This window comes from Rhopilema esculentum, unplaced genomic scaffold (genome assembly GCF_057945365.1).
Source record: "Rhopilema esculentum isolate cy_ngs unplaced genomic scaffold, ASM5794536v1 HiC_scaffold_36, whole genome shotgun sequence".
Taxonomy (NCBI): Eukaryota; Metazoa; Cnidaria; class Scyphozoa; order Rhizostomeae; family Rhizostomatidae; genus Rhopilema; species Rhopilema esculentum.
This window is the reverse complement of record NW_028300847.1, coordinates 2,904,135-2,930,827: the sequence shown is the minus strand read 5'-3', so window position 1 is coordinate 2,930,827 and position 26,693 is coordinate 2,904,135. Positions and strand designations below refer to the sequence as shown.

Genomic DNA, 26,693 nt, shown 5'->3' with positions numbered 1-26,693 from the left:
GCTGCCGATGATAAAGAGGATGTGATGCATAATGATAATAATTTCAATTTTCACAACGACCATGATTCGAACTATGGCTTTCCATTGATTCAATCAATTAAGGCTATGATTATCAACCAGTGCTGTTCATTCTGTTGAATATTGTGCTGATGCTCTAGAGCAAAGCTATATAAGGGAAAGGAGAGAGAAGCTTGTGACATTCAGTTTCGAAAGAGAACAGATGGTAAAAAATTGAAAATAATTAAGAACGCAATGCATGTTAGTTTTAACAACCTCTGGAAAAGGAAATTTAGCTGCGAGACAGAGTTCGTAAACAAAGCAATATGTTTTGTAAAAGACTGCTCCATTGCTAAACACAGTCAATTTTACCATATTAAGTGAAAACTTGAACCAAAGCAATGTCAAAAATGGGTCTTAGCGGAAGGAGCTATCTTGCCACAGAAAGACGCTAGAAATGCCATTCACTTCAACAAGCAACAAATAAGGAACTACTTAGAAAGATAGCCAGAATGCAACGACTTGTTGCCATGTTCCAGATCAGGAAAATCAAATATCTGAGAGATAGAAAAAGAAACGAAAGCTTGCAATGATCGCTACTGAGTGGTGAGATAAATGGCAGAAGAAGGTAGGAAGACCAAAAGCCTTATGGTTCATGTATTTCTTGAATGGATTGCGCTGGCCTAAAATTGATCATAACTTCCAGAGCAGCATTGAATAGATCAAGATGGAGGACGACTGCGTCCGCTTCGGTAACGCATAGAGCTGGACTATGCTGCAACATTTTAGTAGGATAGCTTCAAAAGATATCAGTAAAAGACCAAAATAGAAATTCATAAATCAAACGTGAGTGGTAGAAGTCAAATATACCAATTAACGTTGAGACATGTGAATCCAGAAGTCGAAGGTAATATCATGAAAGGTCTAACCGGTTTTTTTGGCGACAGGCCTGTTCTTCAGAACCATAGAATGCAAAGAGCTAATATTTAGGGCTGAGAAAGGGAAAAAACGAATAACCAGGACATTTAAAGTGTGATTATTGTGCAAGTGTCGATTTTGATAATAACTGTGATAATGATCATGGGTACAATTTTATTCCTCATTATAGTTATGTTGACTTTTTCATCTTGATCATGATTATTACAAGCGTACGTATACTTACATAACATCAAGAAAGCTATTCTTCAATAGCATTCGGCCTTTCAACTAATGTATCTTTGATCAGACTAGATTATATTTATATATCTATAGAACTTACCCAATACAAAGGTGCTTGAAGCATTTGAGCAACTTGGAGACTTGATGTCGATCACATAAATACAGGCCTGTAGTAATAACTTTCCCAGATTATGCTGCATGTCTGTTTCATAACTCATGCTATAGTTATACCATATATAAAAATTTTGTTGCTCAAAACACTGACAATTACCCAATGAACGAATCGCGCTTAACCACAAACCAATATTTGTAATCTAAACTGAAGCAACAAACACAACATAAAAAACCTATAAATTAGAGGTAGCTCAGCCAGTATGCAAACAGCAACCTTACTTGCAACATCAAAAACAGAGCTTAAACAATACTGCGACAAAATGGGCGTTAAAATGCTTTCAGCAATCGTACTTTTTGCTCTAGCTACACATATGTCTGCTGCACAGAACAGTGTGTACAATGCTTTCAACAATCAGCTGTCGTTTCGAAGAAGTATTGGCAGGCAATTGATCGATGTAAAGCAAGTGAAGTACTGCAGTTCGTACAGCGATTGTGGTGTCTCAGAATGCTGCACTCCGCTTAATGGTGACTCTGAAACATCAATTGGTGTTTGTCGCAAAATGCCTAAAGTAAACGAAGAATGTGGACTTTCAGTGTCCCAACTTAGTTGTCCTTGTGTACAGGGCACAACATGCTCGATGTCTTCTGGGACTAGACCTTCTCGTCATCATGGTCGTAGGGTGGCATTTACTTGCCAAAAGATCACCTCTGAGCCAAGAGAAATCGACGAATTTTGGTGAAGCATTCAAGAAAAAAAATAATTCCTGGATACCGACGACATTTTACATTGCTTGAGCAGCTGCGAATTACAAACGACACATACATAGACACAGTTTTATATCCACTTCTCACCTTTTTTTAAATACAACATTTTAAATGATTTTTACATTTTGTACCATTTTTACATTAGAAAATATTAGATTTTGTACGTTTGTTGTTATGAATGAGAAAATCAAGAAAGAATCCAATTTCTATTTTTCATTCATAATCTGAATATCAGGAGCTGACCCAAAGTTTCTAGCAATTCTTCAGTCATGTATAAAGCACAAAAACCACTTTTCTATGATTCTCATTTCCTGTCCTGCAAAATATATAGCTTGTTAGGAAACCATGTTAGTTTTAACAAGCTCTGGAAAAGGAAACTTAGCTGTGAGACAGAGTTCGTAAACAAAGCAATATGTTTTGTAAAAGATTGCTCCATTGTTGAATGCAGTCAATTTTACTATATTTCGTGAAAATTTGAACCAAAGCAATGTCAAAAATGGGTCGTCTGTGCGAATGGAGCTATCTTGCCAAAGAAAGTTACTAAGAATGCCATTCACTTCAACAAAAAACAAATAAGGAACTACTTAAAAAGCTTGCCAGAGTGCAACGACTTGTTTTTATGCTCTAGATCAGGATATTCAAATATCTGAGAGATAGAAAAAGAAACGAAAGCTTGCAATGATCGCTTATAAATGGTAGGATAAATGGCAGAAAAAGGTAGGAAGACCGAAAGCCTCATGGTTCATGTTTGTCTTTGAATGGATTGCACGGGCCTAAAATTGATCACAACTTCCAGAGCAGCATTGAATAGATCAAGATGGAGGACGACTGCGTCCGATCCGGTAACGCATTGAGCTAGACTATGCTGCATCATTTTAGAAGGATATATTCAAAAGATGTCAGTAAAAGATCAAAATAGAATTTCTTCAATCAAACGTGAGTGGTAAAAGTCAAATATACCAATTAACGTTGAGAAGAGACAATGCGAATCCAGAAGTCGAAGAAAAAATCATGAAAGGTCCAACCGGTTTTTTTGGCGACAGTCCTGTTCTTCAGAGCCATAGAATGCAAAGAGCTAATATTTAGGGCTGAGAAAGGGAAAAAACGAATAACAAGGACATTTAAAGTGTGATTAGTGTGCAAGTGTCGATTTTGATAATAACTGTGATAATGATCATGGGTACAATTTTATTCCTTATTATAGTTATGTTGAATTTTTTAATCTTGATCATGATCATTACCAGCGTAAGTACACTTACATAACATCAAGAAAGCCATTCTTCAATACCACTCGGCGTTTCAACTAATGTATCTTTGATCAGACTAGATTATATTTATATATCTATAGAACTTACCCAATACAAAGGTGCTTGAAGCATTTGAGCAACTTGGAGACTTGATGTCGATCACATAAATACAGGCCTGTAGTAATAACTTTCCCAGATTATGCTGCATGTCTGTTTCATAACTCATGCTATAGTTATACCATATATGAAAATTTTGTTGCTCAAAACACTGACAATTACCCAATGAACGAATCGCGCTTAACCACAAACCAATATTTGTAATCTAAACTGAAGCAACAAACACAACATAAAAAACCTATAAATTAGAGGTAGCTCAGACAGTATGCAAACAGCAACCTTACTTGCAACATCAAAAACAGAGTTTAAACAATACTGCGACAAAATGGGCGTTAAAATGCTTTCAGCAATCGTACTTTTTGCTCTAGCTACACATATGTCTGCTGCACAGAACAGTGTGTACAATGCTTTCAACAATCAGCTGTCGTTTCGAAGAAGTATTGGCAGGCAATTGATCGATGTAAAGCAAGTGAAGTACTGCAGTTCGTACAGCGATTGTGTTGTCTCAGAATGCTGCACTCCGCTTAATGGTGACTCTGAAACATCAATTGGTGTTTGTCGCAAAATGCCTAAAGTAAACGAAGAATGTGGACTTTCAGTGTCCCAACTTAGTTGTCCTTGTGTACAGGGCACAACATGCTCGATGTCTTCTGGGACTAGACCTTCTCGTCATCATGGTCGTAGGGTGGCATTTACTTGCCAAAAGATCACCTCTGAGCCAAGAGAAATCGACGAATTTTGGTGAAGCATTCAAGAAAAAAAATAATTCCTGGATACCGACGACATTTTACATTGCTTGAGCAGCTGCGAATTACAAACGACACATACATAGACACAGTTTTATATCCACTTCTCACCTTTTTTTAAATACAACATTTTAAATGATTTTTACATTTTGTACCATTTTTACATTAGAAAATATTAGATTTTGTACGTTTGTTGTTATGAATGAGAAAATCAAGAAAGAATCAAATTTCTATTTTTCATTCATAATCTGAATATCATGAGCTGACCCAAAGTTTCTAGCAATTCTTCAGTCATGTATAAAGCACAAAAACCACTTTCTATGATTCTCATTTCCTATCCTGCAAAATATATAGCTTGAGAGGAAACCATGTTAGTTTTAACAAGCTCTGGAAAAGGAAACTTAGCTGTGAGACAGAGTTCGTAAACAAAGCAATATGTTTTGTAAAAGATTGCTCCATTGTTGAATGCAGTCAATTTTACTATATTTCGTGAAAATTTGAACCAAAGCAATGTCAAAAATGGGTCGTCTGTGCGAATGGAGCTATCTTGCCAAAGAAAGTTACTAAGAATGCCATTCACTTCAACAAAAAACAAATAAGGAACTACTTAAAAAGCTTGCCAGAGTGCAACGACTTGTTTTTATGCTCTAGATCAGGATATTCAAATATCTGAGAGATAGAAAAAAAAAAGAAAGCTTGCAATGATCGCTTATAAATGGTAGGATAAATGGCAGAAAAAGGTAGGAAGACCGAAAGCCTCATGGTTCATGTTTGTCTTTGAATGGATTGCACGGGCCTAAAATTGATCACAACTTCCAGAGCAGCATTGAATAGATCAAGATGGAGGACGACTGCGTCCGATCCGGTAACGCATTGAGCTAGACTATGCTGCATCATTTTAGAAGGATATATTCAAAAGATGTCAGTAAAAGATCAAAATAGAATTTCTTCAATCAAACGTGAGTGGTAAAAGTCAAATATACCAATTAACGTTGAGAAGAGACAATGCGAATCCAGAAGTCGAAGAAAAAATCATGAAAGGTCCAACCGGTTTTTTTGGCGACAGTCCTGTTCTTCAGAACCATAGAATGCAAAGAGCTAATATTTAGGGCTGAGAAAGGGAAAAAACGAATAACAAGGACATTTAAAGTGTGATTAGTGTGCAAGTGTCGATTTTGATAATAACTGTGATAATGATCATGGGTACAATTTTATTCCTTATTATAGTTATGTTGAATTTTTTAATCTTGATCATGATCATTACCAGCGTAAGTACACTTACATAACATCAAGAAAGCCATTCTTCAATACCACTCGGCGTTTCAACTAATGTATCTTTGATCAGACTAGATTATATTTATATATCTATAGAACTTACCCAATACAAAGGTGCTTGAAGCATTTGAGCAACTTGGAGACTTGATGTCGATCACATAAATACAGGCCTGTAGTAATAACTTTCCCAGATTATGCTGCATGTCTGTTTCATAACTCATGCTATAGTTATACCATATATGAAAATTTTGTTGCTCAAAACACTGACAATTACCCAATGAACGAATCGCGCTTAACCACAAACCAATATTTGTAATCTAAACTGAAGCAACAAACACAACATAAAAAACCTATAAATTAGAGGTAGCTCAGACAGTATGCAAACAGCAACCTTACTTGCAACATCAAAAACAGAGTTTAAACAATACTGCGACAAAATGGGCGTTAAAATGCTTTCAGCAATCGTACTTTTTGCTCTAGCTACACATATGTCTGCTGCACAGAACAGTGTGTACAATGCTTTCAACAATCAGCTGTCGTTTCGAAGAAGTATTGGCAGGCAATTGATCGATGTAAAGCAAGTGAAGTACTGCAGTTCGTACAGCGATTGTGTTGTCTCAGAATGCTGCACTCCGCTTAATGGTGACTCTGAAACATCAATTGGTGTTTGTCGCAAAATGCCTAAAGTAAACGAAGAATGTGGACTTTCAGTGTCCCAACTTAGTTGTCCTTGTGTACAGGGCACAACATGCTCGATGTCTTCTGGGACTAGACCTTCTCGTCATCATGGTCGTAGGGTGGCATTTACTTGCCAAAAGATCACCTCTGAGCCAAGAGAAATCGACGAATTTTGGTGAAGCATTCAAGAAAAAAAATAATTCCTGGATACCGACGACATTTTACATTGCTTGAGCAGCTGCGAATTACAAACGACACATACATAGACACAGTTTTATATCCACTTCTCACCTTTTTTTAAATACAACATTTTAAATGATTTTTACATTTTGTACCATTTTTACATTAGAAAATATTAGATTTTGTACGTTTGTTGTTATGAATGAGAAAATCAAGAAAGAATCAAATTTCTATTTTTCATTCATAATCTGAATATCATGAGCTGACCCAAAGTTTCTAGCAATTCTTCAGTCATGTATAAAGCACAAAAACCACTTTCTATGATTCTCATTTCCTATCCTGCAAAATATATAGCTTGAGAGGAAACCATGTTAGTTTTAACAAGCTCTGGAAAAGGAAACTTAGCTGTGAGACAGAGTTCGTAAACAAAGCAATATGTTTTGTAAAAGATTGCTCCATTGTTGAATGCAGTCAATTTTACTATATTTCGTGAAAATTTGAACCAAAGCAATGTCAAAAATGGGTCGTCTGTGCGAATGGAGCTATCTTGCCAAAGAAAGTTACTAAGAATGCCATTCACTTCAACAAAAAACAAATAAGGAACTACTTAAAAAGCTTGCCAGAGTGCAACGACTTGTTTTTATGCTCTAGATCAGGATATTCAAATATCTGAGAGATAGAAAAAAAAAAGAAAGCTTGCAATGATCGCTTATAAATGGTAGGATAAATGGCAGAAAAAGGTAGGAAGACCGAAAGCCTCATGGTTCATGTTTGTCTTTGAATGGATTGCACGGGCCTAAAATTGATCACAACTTCCAGAGCAGCATTGAATAGATCAAGATGGAGGACGACTGCGTCCGATCCGGTAACGCATTGAGCTAGACTATGCTGCATCATTTTAGAAGGATATATTCAAAAGATGTCAGTAAAAGATCAAAATAGAATTTCTTCAATCAAACGTGAGTGGTAAAAGTCAAATATACCAATTAACGTTGAGAAGAGACAATGCGAATCCAGAAGTCGAAGAAAAAATCATGAAAGGTCCAACCGGTTTTTTTGGCGACAGTCCTGTTCTTCAGAACCATAGAATGCAAAGAGCTAATATTTAGGGCTGAGAAAGGGAAAAAACGAATAACAAGGACATTTAAAGTGTGATTAGTGTGCAAGTGTCGATTTTGATAATAACTGTGATAATGATCATGGGTACAATTTTATTCCTTATTATAGTTATGTTGAATTTTTTAATCTTGATCATGATCATTACCAGCGTAAGTACACTTACATAACATCAAGAAAGCCATTCTTCAATACCACTCGGCGTTTCAACTAATGTATCTTTGATCAGACTAGATTATATTTATATATCTATAGAACTTACCCAATACAAAGGTGCTTGAAGCATTTGAGCAACTTGGAGACTTGATGTCGATCACATAAATACAGGCCTGTAGTAATAACTTTCCCAGATTATGCTGCATGTCTGTTTCATAACTCATGCTATAGTTATACCATATATGAAAATTTTGTTGCTCAAAACACTGACAATTACCCAATGAACGAATCGCGCTTAACCACAAACCAATATTTGTAATCTAAACTGAAGCAACAAACACAACATAAAAAACCTATAAATTAGAGGTAGCTCAGCCAGTATGCAAACAGCAACCTTACTTGCAACATCAAAAACAGAGTTTAAACAATACTGCGACAAAATGGGCGTTAAAATGCTTTCAGCAATCGTACTTTTTGCTCTAGCTACACATATGTCTGCTGCACAGAACAGTGTGTACAATGCTTTCAACAATCAGCTGTCGTTTCGAAGAAGTATTGGCAGGCAATTGATCGATGTAAAGCAAGTGAAGTACTGCAGTTCGTACAGCGATTGTGGTGTCTCAGAATGCTGCACTCCGCTTAATGGTGACTCTGAAACATCAATTGGTGTTTGTCGCAAAATGCCTAAAGTAAACGAAGAATGTGGACTTTCAGTGTCCCAACTTAGTTGTCCTTGTGTACAGGGCACAACATGCTCGATGTCTTCTGGGACTAGACCTTCTCGTCATCATGGTCGTAGGGTGGCATTTACTTGCCAAAAGATCACCTCTGAGCCAAGAGAAATCGACGAATTTTGGTGAAGCATTCAAGAAAAAAAATAATTCCTGGATACCGACTACATTTTACATTGCTTGAGTAGCTGCGAATTACAAACGACACATACATAGACACAGTTTTTTATCCACTTCGCAACTTTGTTTTAAAATACAACATTTTAAATGATTTTTACCATTTTGTACCATTTTTACATTAGAGAGAGTTGAATTTTGTACGTTTGTTGTTATGAATGTGTAAATCAATAAGGAATCCAATTTCTATTTTTTATTCATAATCTGAATATCAGGGGTTGACCCAAAGTTTCTAGCAATTCTTCAGTCATGTATAAAGCACTAAAACCACTTTTCTATGATTCTCATTTTCGATCCTGCAAAATATTTAGCTTGTTAAGAAACCCTTTTCACGTTATTTTCAGACAGTGGTGGAATCTGTATAATCCAAAACCAACACTGCAGCTTATCTACTGACAGTTGCTTAAGGATGCTGCCGATGAAGAAGAGGATGTGATGCATAATGATAATAATTTCAATTTTCACAGCGAACATGATTCGAACTATGGCTTTCCATTGATTCAATCAATTAGGGCTATGATTATCAACCAGTGCTGTTCATTCTGTTGAATATTGTGCTGATGCTCTAGAGCAAAGCTATATAAGGGAAAGGAGAGAGAAGCTTGTGACATTCAGTTTCGAAAGAGAACAGATGGTAAAAAATTGAAAATAATTAAGAACGCAATGCATGTTAGTTTTAACAACCTCTGGAAAAGGAAATTTAGCTGCGAGACAGAGTTCGTAAACAAAGCAATATGTTTTGTAAAAGACTGCTCCATTGCTAAACACAGTCAATTTTACCATATTAAGTGAAAACTTGAACCAAAGCAATGTCAAAAATGGGTCTTAGCGGAAGGAGCTATCTTGCCACAGAAAGACGCTAGAAATGCCATTCACTTCAACAAGCAACAAATAAGGAACTACTTAGAAAGATAGCCAGAATGCAACGACTTGTTGCCATGTTCCAGATCAGGAAAATCAAATATCTGAGAGATAGAAAAAGAAACGAAAGCTTGCAATGATCGCTACTGAGTGGTGAGATAAATGGCAGAAGAAGGTAGGAAGACCAAAAGCCTTATGGTTCATGTATTTCTTGAATGGATTGCGCTGGCCTAAAATTGATCATAACTTCCAGAGCAGCATTGAATAGATCAAGATAGAGGACGACTGCGTCCGCTTCGGTAACGCATAGAGCTGGACTATGCTGCAACATTTTAGTAGGATAGCTTCAAAAGATATCAGTAAAAGACCAAAATAGAAATTCATAAATCAAACGTGAGTGGTAGAAGTCAAATATACCAATTAACGTTGAGACATGTGAATCCAGAAGTCGAAGGTAATATCATGAAAGGTCTAACCGGTTTTTTTGGCGACAGGCCTGTTCTTCAGAACCAACGAATGCAGAGACCTAATCTTTAGGGCTGAGAAAAAACGAATAACAAGGACATTTAAAGTGTGATTATTGTGCAAGTGTCGATTTTGATAATAACTGTGATAATGATCATGGGTACAATTTTATTCCTCATTATAGTTATGTTGAATTTTTTAATCTTGATCATGATCATTACCAGCGTAAGTACACTTGTATAACATCAAGAAAACTATTCTTCAATACCACTCGGCGTTTCAACTAATATATCTTTTATCAGACTAGATTATATTTATATATCTATAGAACTCACCCAATACAAAGGTGCTTGAAGCATTTGAGCAACTTGGAGACTTGGCGTCGATCACATAAATACAGGCCTGTAGTAATAACTTTCCCAGATTATGCTGCATGTCTGTTTCATAACTCATGCTATAGTTATACCATATATCAAAATTTTGTTGCTCAAAACACTGACAATTACCCAACGAACGAACCGCGCTAACCACCAACCAATATTTGTAATCTAAACTGAAGCAACAAACACAACATGAAAAACCTATAAATTAGAGGTAGCTCAGCCAGTATGCCTACAGCAACCTTACTTGCAACATCAAAGACAGAGCTTAAACAATACTACGACAAAATGGGCGTTAAAATGCTTTCAGCAATCGTACTTTTTGCTCTAGCTTCACATATGTCTGCTGCACAGAACAGTGTGTACAATGCTTTCAACAATCAGCTGTCGTTTCGAAGAAGTATTGGCAGGCAATTGATCGATGTAAAGCAACTGAAGTACTGCAGTTCGTACAGCGATTGTGGTGTCTCAGAATGCTGCACTCCGCTTAATGGTGACTCTGAAACATCAATTGGTGTTTGTCGCAAAATGCCTAAAGTAAACGAAGAATGTGGACTTTCAGTGTCCCAACTTAGTTGTCCTTGTGTACAGGGCACAACATGCTCGATGTCTTCTGGGACTAGACCTTCTTGTCATCATGCTCGTAGGGTCGCATTTACTTGCCAAAAGATCACCTCTGAGCCAAGAGAAATCGACGAATTTTGGTGAAGCATTCAAGAAAAAAAATAATTCCTGGATACCGACGACATTTTACATTGCTTGAGTAGCTGCGAATTACAAACGACACACACATAGACACAGTAATTTATCCACTTCTCAACTTTGTTTTAAAATACAACATTTTAAATAACTTTTACATTTTATATTCCGTATCATTTTTACATTAGAAAATGTTTAATTTTGTACTTTAGAGGTTATGAATGAATTAATCAAGAAAAAATTCACGGTTTTTTTCTTTTCGTCAGCTGAATATCGTGGGTTGACTCAAAGTTTGTAACAATTCTTCAATCATATAGCACTGATAGCAGTTTTGTATGCCTCTCATTTTCTATTCTTCAAAATTGTGATTGGTAAAGATGATGATAATCACAAGTATCACTAAGAACATGATTATAATTACATTTGTTTATTTAGTAATCATTAAGGGCAATGATTATCAATTTTGTATATATATTCTTAGTGATTTGCATGCCAGAGTTCGTATGCCAGGTATTTAGGCTTAAAAGAGATTGCTCCATTGCTAAAAATGGAGAAGATTCACTGACAGGGGCTGGCATATAGGTGTTGGCGAGCTTTAAAATATTTGGAAGTAGCATCTGGAAGTAAACAAATCGTGCTGAATGTAAGTGACCAGCCAGATTTTTTAACTTTTGGCTAACCCGCGAAAAGTTCCATCGTTCTGCCTAGAGGCAAGAAGGGCAGTGGTAACCTGGGCCACAGAGCAGGAAGTTTTTGCAGCTATGCCCTCAAGATTAGCTCAAAATACACTTCAGAATATTGCTTGCAGCCATTTTCTTGCAATAGTTTAAAACGTTTTTAGGCATACTTTTGTCATGTTTGATTAATTTCGTTCTTAAAATGGAATATATTACTTTATGAGGCCCCCTTCTATCTGGAACTCTAAGGCAATTTTGCCTCGTGAAAACGTAAATGCACCCGTGTCGAAAGGGTAAAACCTTTTTCAACCTTTCCTTGATTGTCAGGTTAAACTTCGATGCAAGTGTTCCTGGCCCAATATCTCCGCAAAATCCATTGTAGACAGAGACGGGCAGAGGAAAGGGGTCCTGACAAGGTAATAGTAAATAATCTTTTTGTTTAATAACAAATGAAAAGGGGGGAAGTGGCGTTCTCTGTGCTTTTCCTAAGGCAAAAATTTTTTCTTCAGGTAGCAAAGGGCACGTTCTTAAATTGTGAGGGCACTTTCTTAACATCTGTTAAAATTTGAGAGGCACGTGCCCCGCTCTCTATGTCACTGTAGGACTGTACTTGTTGGAAATAAACCAAGCTAAAAATTGTAGTTCCCAAAGACGGGATCGCTTTTGGAGAACTATGGAGGCTATATCCTCCTCAATTTCTGCCAAGATCGTTATTCTAATTCAGAGATTGCACCACAAAATCAAAGACGGCGGGTGGGTGGGGGGGGGTTACGTTTGTACCGCACGCATTTTAGTATATTATGAAGACCAAACATAGTTAGGGACGACGCAGATGAAATGAAGTACGCATGAGTCTCAGAGACTCGAAAGTTTTCTCACAGATGGAAATTTTTGGAATTATTCCTTATAGAATGGTTAAAAAATATCTCCGGGGCAAAATTTTAAAAAAAATGTTATACCGCTCAGGATAGACAATTCGACATTTCTCAGAAAAATCACTGATTTAGGAGGGGCGAGTCATATTTGGAAAATCTGAGGAACGTGTCATGCTTAAACTCTAGTGACAGATGTTGGGGAAAGAAAGAAAGGGTGTCCTTTTGGTTCAGGGTGCATATCGATGTCAATAACAAGTAGCTGCATCTTCATTGTCTCGAGAAGGCCATTTTTGCAATGATACAGAAAGTGATTTACTGAATTAAAGCAAATAATAAAAATTTATCTAAATAAATTAGTGAATAATTTTAATAAAATCAATCACTGTATAAACAGCTCGTCTCTTTTTCTTTGATCCTCTGTTTTGAAAAATAATAGAAAAAATGGTGAACAGTTTTTATCTTGAAAAAAGGGGGTAAGGAAGAGGGCTTTAGAGAAAGCAAGGTGGCTTCGGAATTTCCATTGCTGGCACGACATACAGACCCGAAGTTGAATATTGTGGTTCTCCAGCCCACAATGTTTTAGCCTTTTGTATTAGAAATTGATTTCTAAAAACGAGTCCGAGATTTCCCAATCTGAGTATTTTGAAAATATTCCTCAATGAAGTTTATGGGGATGGTGAGAGGAAAAGTTGATGGGCTGTATGGTGGGACTTGTAGGTGGGACCAGATTAATGGACTCGTTGGTGGGACTGGATAGTGTGGGACTGGATGGTGGGACTTGTAGGTGTGACAGGTGAATGGGACTGGTAGGTATTACTTTTTGCTGAGACTGAGGGATATGACGAAAGGGTGGGACAAGTGGACGAACCATTCATTTCATTTCATTCATTTTTAAAATGTTCATACCCCCTCCCCCAATATTTCTGTGTTCTTCAGTAAATTTCGCTTCCATTCGATAAAAATGATATTTTGGTAGCCAGTAGAAACAAAATAACGCCAAGATTTTACTTAATTGATCTCCTTATCTTCTTTACCTTGAATTAAAAACCTTGAATTGAATTAAAATCTTGAAAAAGGGCGTGTCAACCATTTTACAGTGACCTGAAGGGTGTGACACCAAATCCAATTAGTGTCTGACACCCCCAAATCATTGCTGCTTAAATCCGTCCCTGATACAGGTTGATAAATTTCAGAATAATTTTCATCTGGTTGTCACCAGTGAATTGACTGATGGGTAGTTGGGCGTTACTGAAATAGGCCGAAATACTGATGGATATGATTCGTGGGCGGTGGCTTGTGGACTGCTGGGACATCGCCCTATTTTGGTAAATATTTGTAAAAATTAGGTTCCCCCCTACCTGTGACAGTGAAACAATTTTTTATGATAATGAAAAACTTTACCTTGATCTTGCCATGTCTGCTTCGTTCTTTTGTTTACGAGCTCCTTCTCAACTTTATCTTTGAAGCATGCGCATGTTTTGAAGTGAGCAGTTTGTTATTGCCGCCATTTCATTTGGCAACAACAACTACAGTTTTTTAGCAGTTCTCAGCGGCAAGATGGCGGAGGATAGTCGAAGCCGCTCAATTGGCCAATATCCACCTCTTCCTTCTGTCCTGACACAAAATTCGTCCGCAACACAAGGAGCTGCATCATCTGGTAACTTCTAAATTTTATTTTTTATCAGGGCGCTCGACAGTAATATTTTTTCAGGACGATTTCTTTCACTCATCACAAATGACTTCACTTCACTTTGTAGACTGTAGCTCTTTGTTAATCAGCATTCGAACACTTTTTAAGTAAAAGACCATGTGGATTTTAGCAAAATCAACCGCGTTAGTTCTTAAAATAGCTGTGCACTGAGGTGCTCTTCTGCCTAGGCGAGATACTTATTGTGAACATATTGTTTAATTTTTGTAAACAAAAGAATTAGAAAATGGCTTGTTTTGTGTTTAGCAATGGCATCCTCGGCTGACAGTGGCGACATCAAACCAGTTTTAAGTTACGATGCCGATGGCAAAAGTAGTGAAGAAACTCAAGGCATGGCTGGACACAATTTGACAGAGTTTCTTAGCCAGTTGGAAGATTATACTCCCACGGTATGTCAAAGATTCTTCTGTATTTCCTACCCTATATACTATGAAGACATTGAACAGCATCAGAAACTCATTATTATGCCAATTTTTGGAATCATAGGCACAATAGGTTGTTATGCATCCAACATTAGCATAACTATTAAGCATCCAGTATGCAGAATATGACAATGGGACACCCATGATTGGTAGCGCTAGGGTTACACCTGATAATCTAATAGATACATTGGATTTTAGACTGGGAAAGTTTATAATGCTGGTGCATTTGACATTTTCTTATGATTTTTGCACACCTGTGCCCGATGTGGGGGCTGTTGTTGCAGCCAAGATCTTTTCAAGATTTTGGTCAAGAAAGTTTGTAATTATTTCTATTTGGCCAAAAAACACCTAGAACAACAAGTGACAGAGAACCTACAGAGTATGTTTGCTTAAACATGTTTTCCCCTATGCCAATGACTCGGTCAGGTTAATTACTAGTGACTACCTTTGGTTGAAGCACATTATTGACTGAATTGTGTCTTGAGACATAGACCATGGTCTTGACATGGTCAGACATAGTTACATGGAAAATGATAGAAAGTACAAAAAATTGTTCTTTTTTCTTATATTTTTTATTTAGGATAAATTCATATTTCCCAAGAACAAACAAATTAAAATAATTGCAGGCAAAAACTTATTTCATTGCTCAACCATGGTCACTAACCATGTTCAGGACTTGTCACCCATCATGGCACAACCTTGGTATGACCATTGTAAACTATGGTTGGGCCATGAACCATGGTTGAGTTTTTGCAGGGGTTAGCAATAACAATGGTATTTATTTCAATGTCCAACAGATTCCAGATGCAGTGACGGTGCATTATCTACAGAGATCAGGATTCGAGGCCACTGACCCAAGGATGTAAGTTCCTTTTAAAAATAACTTTTCTTCAATTTTTTTAATAGCGCTTTGTACACAGGCCTTGCCTAAAAGGCACTTGATCAAGTGGAGCACCTAAAATGCATCTTAAAATTCTAGTGGAGAGTATTTTATTGAGCACCTGAAAATGTAAAAATATTGCTATCAGGCAAATTATGTTTGAAATAATGTTGATCAAACTAATTTTCTTCTCAAATTTACAATATTATGATTAATAAGATTTTTAAAAGAGTTAATACGTTTTATATAGTTTTTGTGTCTGGTTGCTGTAAAAGCTACATCTACCAGAATCGGTTTTCAAATGAAAATGTTATTTTGCATGCACTACATATAACTTACTGTCTACATCACAAGAAATTTATTTTTCCAACGTATAGTAAATCAATGGAATGACCTACCTAACAATTCTAAGAATTTGATATCTGTGATTACTTTCAAGAATGCATACGACAAACACTTGAACTTACCATATTTCAACACATCCTTCTCAAAAACATTTTGCACAACATATATAAAATTATATTTTTACTAATAATTGCTCTATATATTATATTTAGACAGGAGGGTAATGCCTTTGAGAGTGGACTCATTTGAAAATGCAATTATATTTGAAAACATATCATTTCCATGTAAAACGAAAATGTTTGATTTGTTTTCGCTGAGATAAAAAAACACTTTTGGAAATGTGTTGACATGGGCTATCACCTGTTCATATGATACAGACTACAAAAAAATAAGACATACTAGTTTTGACCTGTGTGATGTGAATAGTTTGTTTTTTATTTTTCCAAAAGGTGGAATTTTTAATTCTCTGTTAAGTTTCTCACAGCTTTCACAATCATATTAGCATAGAAATTATAAATTTGTGACATAAAATTTATAAGATGGAAATTTTTTCTTTATCATCACCCAGAGTGTGCTTTTTCTTACTTGTTTAGCGTTCGATTGGCATCTTTAGCAGCACAGAAGTTTGTATCAGACATTGCACATGATGCTTTACAGCACTGCAAAATGCGTGGGTCTGGACAAAACTCAAGAAAATCAGGAAAGGTATACACTTGCCATCACTGCTTAAAATACTTTGCTGATAATAGAGTTTAGGTAAATGTTTTCAGTAAAAAAAAATTAGCTTAGTAGTTCCATTCTCCATGCAGGCAAAAGTTGGTATAAAATATCTTGTAATATATGAGTGACGAAGAATCAAAGGGGTATCCAATAAGTTTAGAAACTGTGAAATTAACTCCCTACAGTTAATTGGTGAATCAATATTGGTCATGATTCAAAATCCCAGGCAATATGGTCACAATAAAATGCCACAAACAATAATGTAACGATTTAATATCTGTAGCAATACCACAAATCCTCGAATTAGCCCCCTAGGGGCTTATTTATTTTGGATATTTTTGGATGGGGGTTTAATCAAGGGGGGCTTAAACAAGAGGGGCTTATATGAGGGAGGGGGGGGGCTTATAAAATTATTGTAGACAATAAGAAGACATTATTAAAAGACCTTGCTTATTTAAGTAGGAATTTCTTTATAAGCATTTAATTAATTATTACCAGAAGTATGAATTTGTTGTGGCAATTCAATAAAACGCCATAAGCAACCTCAGATGGCAAAAACCTTCAAATTGAGGGGTCCAATTCAAGAATATACAGTAGCAGTGGGGGCTTATTTGAGGGGGGGGGGCTTATTGACAATGTGTAGTTCCAGGGTGGGGGCTTATTCTAGCAGGGGGTTTTTTCAAGGGGGGCCAATTCGAGGATTTATGGTAGTCCAATAAACATTGCCACTAGTTCCAATGAATTCTTTTTTCAGGACAAAAGGTACACACTAACAATGGAAGATCTGATACCTGCACTTGCTGAGTATGGAATAAATGTTAAGAAACCACCATACTTTTACTGATATTAAAGGATTTGTGTCACAAAAGAACATTGTTTTTCCAATGAGCTATCAAATTCCTTTGACAGGTGTAACTGGCCTACATTAATCCCTTTGACAAATGCAAATATTGTTGTGTTGTGTTGTGGATATGGGGAAGTGTCTTTATATCAATTAACATTTTATCAAGAACCTGCATCCTAGTGGATGAGTGTCCAACTTAATAAAGTACATTTGGAATAAATTGTGTTATGAATTGTCTTTATTAGAAAGTTGGATCATTATGTATGTGCAGACATTAATCTGTAGATTTAGTTCAAACATATTTAGTTTGTTTTATTTATATGCTGACAAATGCTTACTTAAGGTAAAGAGGTATAGCAAAAACTCCCATAAACACTTTTGGATTATTTTGTCCTGCCAGCTTTACAAAACGTTTTGGCTATTTTCCAATATATACTAGGTTCCATTACTTTATATTCTGTATCAGTTATAGCAAGTATACTAAATGCTACTATGTACATGATAGATTGAGTATTAATGAAAAGTATACAAGATGCTTGGAAAATCTTTTAATTTCATTTTTTGTTTACTTTGAGACACTTTTTAAATTGACACAACTCCATTAAGAAAAATATCGTTATTTTTTTAAATTTAAACAATAAATATAGATTCAAAAGGTAACTTTTTTGAGTCCCAGTTACAATATGGAAATGAAAGAGATGAATTACAGTTGAAAAATTAAAATAAACACATGACAAATGCGAAAAATGACCCATGATTGCATGGTCATTGAGAATAGTAACATACTATTTAAAAGTTTAAAAGTAAATATTTATTCAAATAATGCATTTTTATTCCTCTTTTAATTGAAAAGTTTAAGGCCAAGTCGTAAAACAAAGAAAGCCATAAATTTTCTCCAATTTAAATATCTTATCAGAATGTTAGGAGTGTAAAAATTTGTGTTAAGTTACTGTCTTATAACACGAGGTTTGCAAAACATTAATTAATACCAATCCTCAGTTCTCTAAGATGACAATGTTATGCAACTCAGAAAGTCTGTATAATGCATCTTAGGAAATTGTATTTATTTAAATTTTGATTTGATGAAATAGATAGTTACAAGGTGCAATCAAAGCACAAATCAATGGAACAGGAACTCAAAAATTGAGTTGTCAACAGTTATTTCAAGTTTATACTTGCATTTTATTAAACAAGTTGTGTTTAAAAATAACCTCTCAAATTCAGCACTGCTATAAACTTCTTGAATTTTCATAAAATTTTATACTGAAGCACTCTCAAGTTTTAAAGAAAAGCTGAACAAATCTCATATTACATTTATCCCACTAAGCACAAAATTTTATAAAATTTTAAAATATCCTAAAGGCATATAAATATTGCAATTGCCATGAATGTACACCAATTATTTCACTTAATATAGATATACACAGATGTAATAGAAGGGGTAATAAGGATTATATAATGCATTATAACTGGGGACAGCATCGTATAAGGTATGGAAATACCATGTTGACAGTTCCATGACAAAAACCTCAAAGCATGCGCATGCTTTTTTTAATATTTGCTACTGCTCAATGTTATTCAAAACAAGAGTTTTAGGCCAAGCTATTTTATTCACTTTTAAAAAGCATTTGAACTTTGCTAAAAAATAAGCTTTCAGAATTCAACAACAAATACTTGCTGTGTCAAAAATTTAAGATTAGATTAAATTCTATGTTCGCTCATTTTTTTCATTTAAAACAGTCAGCTGTTTCTCTGCATATAAACTCTTCATGTAATTGATTTTATCAGTAACCTAGAAGCAAAAAACAAGAATGTCACTCCTTGCTAGTATTAAAATTTGAAGCATTTTTTGTCATGCCATGAACATTAATAACAAATGTTGCCAAAAGATAAAATTCTTCACTCCAAAGAAACAATTACTTTTTTGTGAATAATTAACAAAAGAAGGGGACTTACTGAAGATTTCATTTTTGGTGGTCAAATAAAAAGTTTCTGACAAAATAATACTTCAATAAACAATAACTTTCTGTAAATTTAAGGTATCCACATGCGCTTATGGTCATGTGATGTGTGCCCTTGGCACATTTGTTGTTTTCTGGGTTAATAGGGTCTCCCCTGAACCATTCTGTTTCTAAGGGTAGTGTCTGATAATTACAACATGGGGTTTCCTCATTCCCTTGACAAATTTTCTACAAAGTAATGCTTAGCTGTTTCTATCTTGAATATTTTTAAAGCAATAGCCAAGGTGTGGAAATATTCGCACAGTCATGAATTGAGAAGCTAACAAAGAGTAATTACCTTATCTGCAATATGCTTTGAATCGCAGCGTACCCTTGGTCTTTTATCAGGATTGCGGCTTGGTAAAAATTCCCCATTACTTTCTCTACGCATTATCAACTCAACAAACATTTCAGGACCTGCAACAAAAATTGACTAAAATCATCACATATGATTAGATTAGAAATAATAGGTCTGATAATAAGTTTTAACGGCCCTTCACATGAGAGAAGTCGGCTTGCTGTGAGTTTCACTCTCTGGGTTGAGATTTGATTTGTGTTGAAAATTTGGTTTTCATTCATATGAGATTCCAAATGAAGAGTAAGATTCTGCTTTGTCAATTATCAGTTCAAAAATTTGTATACCTCTTAATTTATTCAGTATGAATACCTCAACTTTTCCGGGGTTGGGAAAATTTGCCATTTGGAGAATTTTCCCAGGAAAAAAATTACAACCCAGGTTCAGAGTGTGAGGTTAATTTGCCTACTGAGCGGGTAATAGACAGGGGATTCAACTTTCCAAATAAAGTCAAAGTGGGTGAACGGCTAGCAGTCCCATTAAGTTAGAAACATGAGGACTTTATCTTAAAAAGTTAATAATTGGTTTAAGAGGGGGTATCTTTATTTTGGCCTCAAGATTTAAGGTTTGCCCATTGCAATGAAAACAAATTATTTCCTAGCGATTGGCATGAAATTCAACCAAGTGCCAAACTTAAAACAGAGCCTCTTTTTTCATATGTGAAGGGCCTACTACATTTAAATAACATGCCTAAACACCTGTCAAGTAGAATCTCTAGCCCTAGCACCAATTACAAATTGAGAAAGGAGTTCATTGTAATGGCAGAAAATATCAGCATTGTACTGGAGCAACTTATTGCATGCTGTCCGGCTGAACAATGAGAATGTTTTAAAGCCACAACAACTTAGATTAAAATAACAGCAAACAAATTTCTATCTTTGTCAAGTACAAGTATTGTATAAAACGTATCAAAAGTTAGCCTAAGCAAGAAAAAATATTGACAGAAATTTATTCTGCTTGTATTGGGAAAACCTCTCGTTAAAGACGTGCTTACTTCCTTTCTCTATCTTGGGCTGCGCAGTGAACAATTCAGAGAATTCTAAATGTAAGACAACAGAATCTGGGGATGGTGGACCCTTGGCCTTGACAAAGTAAACTCCATCTGTAGTTATTATGGACCTCATCCTGTCATCCTTATCACTGCGAACCAATTCTGATGCAACAAACCTGGAAAGTAAAATAGAAATCGATTGAAGCTGGACAAAAGTGATGACACTATAACTTTAAAATAGCAGAAAAGAAAAGAGAAATTGTTAAGCCTAGATCGGCCAATGAAGCAAGGAAAATCGATAGTTTGAGCCACATTGCCTCTTCCCCTGCCCTAGGGTTCTGCATGGGGTGAAAAATCTTGATAAAATCTGAAGAAAACAAAAGGGACTGGCACTAGAAGCCAAAAAGCAGTCAATTTAAAAAATCTGTCAATCCCAGGCCCATTTGCCAACAGAACAATTCACAGGTCATCTTCTCCTCATTTAAAACTTTGCAGCAGGGGAACCGGGCGTTGAATTCTGTATTTTCGTCTGTAAGCAGTTGAAGTCTCGAATTGAGCCTTAGAATATCGGTAGAAAAGATCTCGAGGAAAGAAATGACGATGTTGTGGTTTAATCGGCTTTTCAACTGGTTGTTGGTGACACAGAGCTTTCTGTCATCAAGTACCTAAGTACAGGTGGAAGAACTGGGGTTTGCAGAAGTGGGTTCTCTTTTAAGAAGCTTTCTGAAGGGGTTATTAAGCTGGTTTTGGCCTGCAACGGCGTCAAGATGAGAAATCAAAACCATATAAATGTAACAAATATGTTACTACAATAATGATTATTACAGTTGGTAATTTTCGTCAACAATATCAACTTGAAAAGATAAAAATGCCATAAACTTTTACTCTGATTTTCCCCTTCCTTCTCTTTTTCTTTACTTTTAAATTTAAAGATTTGCTGTCTTTACATCTGTTTCTTTAAAATGGTCTTTGAGAAACAACTAACTCTACAATGTATTAAAAAGTAACAAGGTTCGTCAGTCTCTATTGTTGATTTAAAATTTTCTCCTTAGGGCACTGGGCTGGAAATCTATCACGGTTAATCTCAGTGTCATAGGAATGCGTTTATTTTTGCTTTACGAATTTAATGTAACTATTGTTATAGTTACAATAAAACCTTTTTTTATAATCTTTAATATCTCATTGAATGAAACAAACTAAAAAATTACAGTTATTTTACAACAGAATGAAGTTGCAAAAAGACTTGATAAAGACTTTAAAATGTAAACGGGATCGTCGATACAGGATCATTCAGAAAAGTGATTATAAGATATTGTGGTTAAGAATCTGAAAAATTCCATTGATAAGCCAATATCTATTAAAAAAATCGAAGTTAGGTGCAGGATTTTTGTTAAAAAGACATATAAACATCAAACCTTTCAGTAATATCACATTCATTTAGCTTCAGAAGAACATCCTGTCCTTCTGCCATGCTTTTAGAAAACCCAGGCAGAACCCCTCCGGCATCAAAGCAATTACGTTTTAGTCGAACTGGTTTTGGTGCATACTGTCTCCCCCTGGCTGAACCTCGTACTGCAGCAGCTGCACCTGAAGCGAGGTCAAGAACACCGGCAGCCGGTTTAGCTACCGTGCCAACGAGTCCTTTGCCGATGCCCGTGAAGAAACCCTAGAACGGAGTCAAACTGCTTTAAAATGAGTCAGTGATTGAATAAAAGCGAATGAAGCAAAATGCAAACGACATTTTCTTTAGTTTATACTTTTTAGATACGTATCTTGCAGAAAATACAATTTAAAAAGTCATGAAGTAAGCATCATTCGCGCAATAAACCGCTTAAATATGATTGTCTTTCGCGCAATTTATGTTTACAATCAGAAAAAGAGTGAAACTGGCGAGTCTGGATAGAACAATCCTATTAAATGCGTGTCATGCATACCATGGAGTTTTTGGAATATATTAACGAATTACATGTCACCTAGGGCCAGGGAACGCTCTCCTGCTACTATGACATCAAGCAAAACATGCTGTATATCCACAGTCACTATGCCCGCAAGAAGAAGGAATGTTTACCTGAACTCCTTTTCTGCTTGCACCTTCAATAGGCTGAGTGACCATACTTGTCAGTCCGCCAATAACACCCATCCCGAGACCTTTGATACCAGCTAATAGATGGTCACTGCTACTACTCCCGCGTTCCGCACGCATTACCCCTCGGGATTCTTGAAGTCGACTGTCCATCGAAGCGGACCACAAGCCATCAGCGATCGAGCCGGTCATCTGAATAAAATATTAATTTTAATAAAAGAAGTACACAATTTAAAGAATTAAAAGATTCGGCGGCAAAAGACATCAGATTAAACATGGTTCATTAAAAACAGGTAACCAATAAGAAGACGCACTGAAGATGTGGGCTACATTGATGAACTAAAGAAATGTTTGTGAATGGCAGTGAGATATCAACTGAAACTTTAGCAACATAGCCAAGGCTCTCTAATAAACAGAGGTCATGACTTCCTAACAATGGGGATACCGTTTCGAGAAAAGTGTATTTAATCTCCCGTGGAAATCAGTTTTACTAAAGCAAGGCCCAAAAGATTCAAATTACAGGCAAATACCTTAGCAGCTGTATCTGATAGACCATGAGCCACGTTAACCAACAGGCCACCCAAGTTGCCTCGCTTGACAAGGCCTTCCATGCCAGTTGAAACATCATGAATTAGGCCCATTGGATTTCCGAGTATATCCAACGAGCCAAGGACACTCGCAGCTTGACCACGTACAACCTGCCAGAAGATAAATTCAAAAATTCAAAATATTGAAAATATCAATTATTGCAATTCTTAAATTAAAAACTGTTTTTTTATTATACAGCCCTGGCCTAGGGCATGCATGCAGACTTTTGAAATTGTCTGCAACAGCTTAAGGAATTCATTATCCTAAGCGTTTGAAAACTATTTTCCTTCTTTCTAGAGTCTATAAGAAATACAAGCAACAAACATAGGAAATGGAGTTTTAGTTCCTCTTGGTAGCCTGACGTAGGAATGGTAAGGTCATGTATACTATTTTTCTTCAAAAATAAGCCGCAGTTTTTTTTTCAAATGAAATTTCGCGGCCAACCTTGTATAGGGTTAAATGCGAGGCTTTTTTAATCTGAAAAGAGATTCAAAACACGATATAAAGAATAAAGGCTAGGTTTTCAAAATGTTCGTAAAATATTCCCTAAATCCTAAATTGGGGGTCGTTTGATAATCCTTAATAATGGGCCTTTAAAATGCCACCTTTGGGAATTATGGATACCATGATGGTTCAATGGCGTCTCGACCTTTTTTCGAAGGTTGAGCTATTTTTCGAGGGAACACAATAACATACTCACATCACTGTAATGCCTTTTGACTTGGTACATGATGACAGAAGTTGTCTCAAACAAATGCTCTTTCTTGAAAAATGCTAAAAATATTTGAAAAAGAAACCACATCAGGCTGTATACTGCAATAATTCTGCTTCTGGTTTTCAAATGGTAACACAGTATCTATCTACCTAAATTTTCAAATTTACAAATATGGGATGAATATAAGACAAATTAATGGTAACCATATTTTAATTAAGGTGAAAGAAAATGGCGGATTGGTTATGCTGCTTGACAATGAATTTAAACTTAAGTAAATCTATTCAAGCCCGCCTAAAAAATCAGTACAATGAAAAATGAACATTATATTAATGGATAAAACAAGATCATAACAGTAAACTACTCTAAGAAAATATTAAATGTTTAATAACTTACTTAGTTCGATATTTGCGTCTTCAAGACTGACAATAGGAAAACCAAGACTCCGCTTTATTTTATGAAGATCAGGAGTTAGCCTGCCAACTGTTAACAAACTTATTTTCGCTTCCGTACTTCCAAGAAATAATCTTTCTAGGTATATTTTCTTTCCTGTTGTATTCCGATTTTGTGTTTCAAGTATTCTGTAAAAGGCAGTATAAAAATACAGAGAAATAAAGCATTACCAGATAAAACAATGAGTGCATAACAGAATCTGAGAAAATATACTGAGAAAAAATTTGTGCGAGTGACGCAAGGTCGCTGCTCTACTTACAAAGCACCTAGATCAGAAAGAATAATTGAGAATGTTCCAAATGTCTGGACGATGTAACTTTAATAATTTGAAGTATGTTGAACAGCATCATATGTTGACAAGCTAGCTCATAAATTGATATTTCTGGAATAAATACAAACATAAGTAGACTGCTTACCTCTGGCTAGAATGAATGTCAAAATCTTCTGACTTTAAATCGTTTTCTGAACCATCACCAGTCCCGAAAAACTGGAGCAACTTGAGAAGGGTTCGATCCTCTAGCAATATTGTCATTTTTCGAAGAGAGAAGTCAAATTTCTGCAAAAAACAGATTTTTATAAGTGATGGTGATAGTTGACTTTATAAAGGTAACGAATGGACAATACATAATTAAAACATTGCATGTATCAGCAAAAGCGATTTGCTTCAGTATAATAAATTACAGAAAAACATCATGACACTAAAAATGCATGGAGCATTATCACAAACAAGTGAAGTAATATACACAAACATAAATTCACAAAAACAAATGAAAAAGATTTTTAACATTTTGCAAATGAAAATCTATTTATTGATTAGAAATGGAAAGCAAGAAAATAAGAATCAGAAATAAAGAAGGCAATTATCAAAATATCAATATATTGAAAATGAAATTAAACAGATGCTGAACAGGTATTATAAATAGAAATGACAATTTCATCCTTGGGCCAGGCAGCATAACTGAACTTTTTCTATAATCCAAAAAGCTTGAACAGCTTGGCATGTGAAATCGAAACCAAGGCTCTGAAAAGGTAGTCGATTCACTTATAACCTATAGTACTTAAGTGCAATGTTTTGACGAGGATAAATTATATTTGCGTAAACCTGTGAATTACGCTCCAAACAGATCGAAAGTTATCAGATCGAAATCTAATAGAAAAGCACATTCAACATCAGGGGATTTTGAACGCAGTCTAGATCTAAGCTTAGATGAACGAAAAGTACTGGCTTGATAATTCACTGATGACTCTGGTTTTGTTTCAGAGAGCCAAGATTCGGGCAATCGGGATTCGGGCAGTGGCGACTGGGAAATCAAGATTCTGACAATCGAATTTCGGATAATCTAGATTCGGGTAATCAAGAATTCGGTACACGAGATTCGGACAATCGAGGTACAGAATTACTAATCCATAAAATAGAATGAAAACAGAAATACTGCAACTCAAAACAATGACTTCTCAACAAGCAACAGGACAGCGCTATAATAACAAATATGAAACCTTACCCTATAGATATCGACATTTGCAAACGAACTTTCTTCTAGACATACTGAAAACTCAATGGCTGGACTTTCTTTTACAACCTCTCCCTTCATTGATAGTGGTGTTGGAAACAGCAGAACTGGGTACGAGCTACCGAAAAGCTGATTGTCAATCTGAAGGAATATTAATCGATAGTTTAAGAACAATCAAAAATGAAGTTTTCTCCAATAGGCATGCAAGTTGACAGATGAAGTTAATCTGAAAAGCAATCGAGAGATGCTGAAGTAGCTTAAACATTCTGTCATTTAGCTATTGGCCAATCAATGAGCGTCTGAGTGACGTCAACTTATTAATGGGCCAATTTTTTACCAACAGATAGCTGAAAACCTTCAAAGAACAACTATAGTCGGGGACAACTTTTATTTCATCTTTACGTTCACTTTTTATAGTCTTAGTATTATTAAATATTGTAAATTAGGTTTGGTTGGTAAATTTCTTTTCTTATTAGTAGTATAACATATTTATTAGCGCTTATTTTAATATTTTGAACAGGTCAGGTTGAAAAACATATATGTATGAACCTTTAACCTGTATAAATATTATAAAATGAAATGAAAAATTTGAGTCACTTAAGCATCTGTCGATTGCCTTTAGATAGTTGTCTGCAACAATCCTTTGCAAGCTGCCTGATTCAGATAT

General features: G+C 35.7%; 3 protein-coding genes across 5 annotated transcripts in view; 1 reads left to right on the top strand and 2 right to left on the bottom strand.

The window, feature by feature from the left end:
- The window catches only part of LOC148957261 (uncharacterized), a 103,292-nt gene extending 89,412 nt beyond the window's left edge, over nt 1-13,880 (bottom strand). The window contains exon 1 of the mRNA XM_089115796.1: nt 13,816-13,880. The gene's annotated coding sequence lies outside the window, so the exon portion shown is untranslated. The remainder of the gene's footprint in view (nt 1-13,815) is intronic.
- Nucleotides 13,881-13,916: 36 nt separating this feature from the next.
- On the top strand, nt 13,917-17,866 carry LOC135687991 (transcription initiation factor TFIID subunit 10). Its single transcript, XM_065204660.2, has 5 exons — nt 13,917-14,071; nt 14,369-14,511; nt 15,342-15,406; nt 16,363-16,474; nt 17,244-17,866. Exons 1-5 carry the CDS (start codon nt 13,972-13,974, stop codon nt 17,331-17,333), a joined length of 510 nt encoding a protein of 169 aa, XP_065060732.1. The 5' UTR covers nt 13,917-13,971; the 3' UTR covers nt 17,334-17,866.
- A 150-nt stretch (nt 17,867-18,016) lies between these two features.
- Nucleotides 18,017-26,693, bottom strand: part of LOC135687988 (intermembrane lipid transfer protein VPS13D) — a 52,501-nt gene continuing 43,824 nt past the window's right edge. For all 3 annotated transcript variants that reach the window (XM_089115790.1, XM_089115792.1, XM_089115791.1), the window contains exons 62-71: nt 26,018-26,167; nt 24,932-25,071; nt 24,459-24,643; nt 24,051-24,124; nt 23,293-23,460; nt 22,748-22,954; nt 22,095-22,345; nt 20,683-20,855; nt 19,632-19,750; nt 18,017-19,125 (exon numbers count right to left, since the gene is read on the bottom strand). In XM_089115790.1, the coding sequence (XP_088971916.1) occupies nt 19,042-19,125; nt 19,632-19,750; nt 20,683-20,855; nt 22,095-22,345; nt 22,748-22,954; nt 23,293-23,460; nt 24,051-24,124; nt 24,459-24,643; nt 24,932-25,071; nt 26,018-26,167 (1,551 nt within the window). In that variant the 3' untranslated portion in view covers nt 18,017-19,041. The remainder of the gene's footprint in view (nt 19,126-19,631; nt 19,751-20,682; nt 20,856-22,094; nt 22,346-22,747; nt 22,955-23,292; nt 23,461-24,050; nt 24,125-24,458; nt 24,644-24,931; nt 25,072-26,017; nt 26,168-26,693) is intronic.

Coding starts and splice junctions, on each gene's coding strand:
- LOC135687991 (XM_065204660.2), top strand. CDS start 13,972: ATGGCGGAGGATAGTCGAAGCCGCTCAATTGGCCAATATCCACCTCTT. Junction 14,512..15,341: donor TGGAAGATTATACTCCCACG/GTATGTCAAAGA, acceptor AATGTCCAACAG/ATTCCAGATGCAGTGACGGT. Junction 16,475..17,243: donor ACTCAAGAAAATCAGGAAAG/GTATACACTTGC, acceptor TTCTTTTTTCAG/GACAAAAGGTACACACTAAC.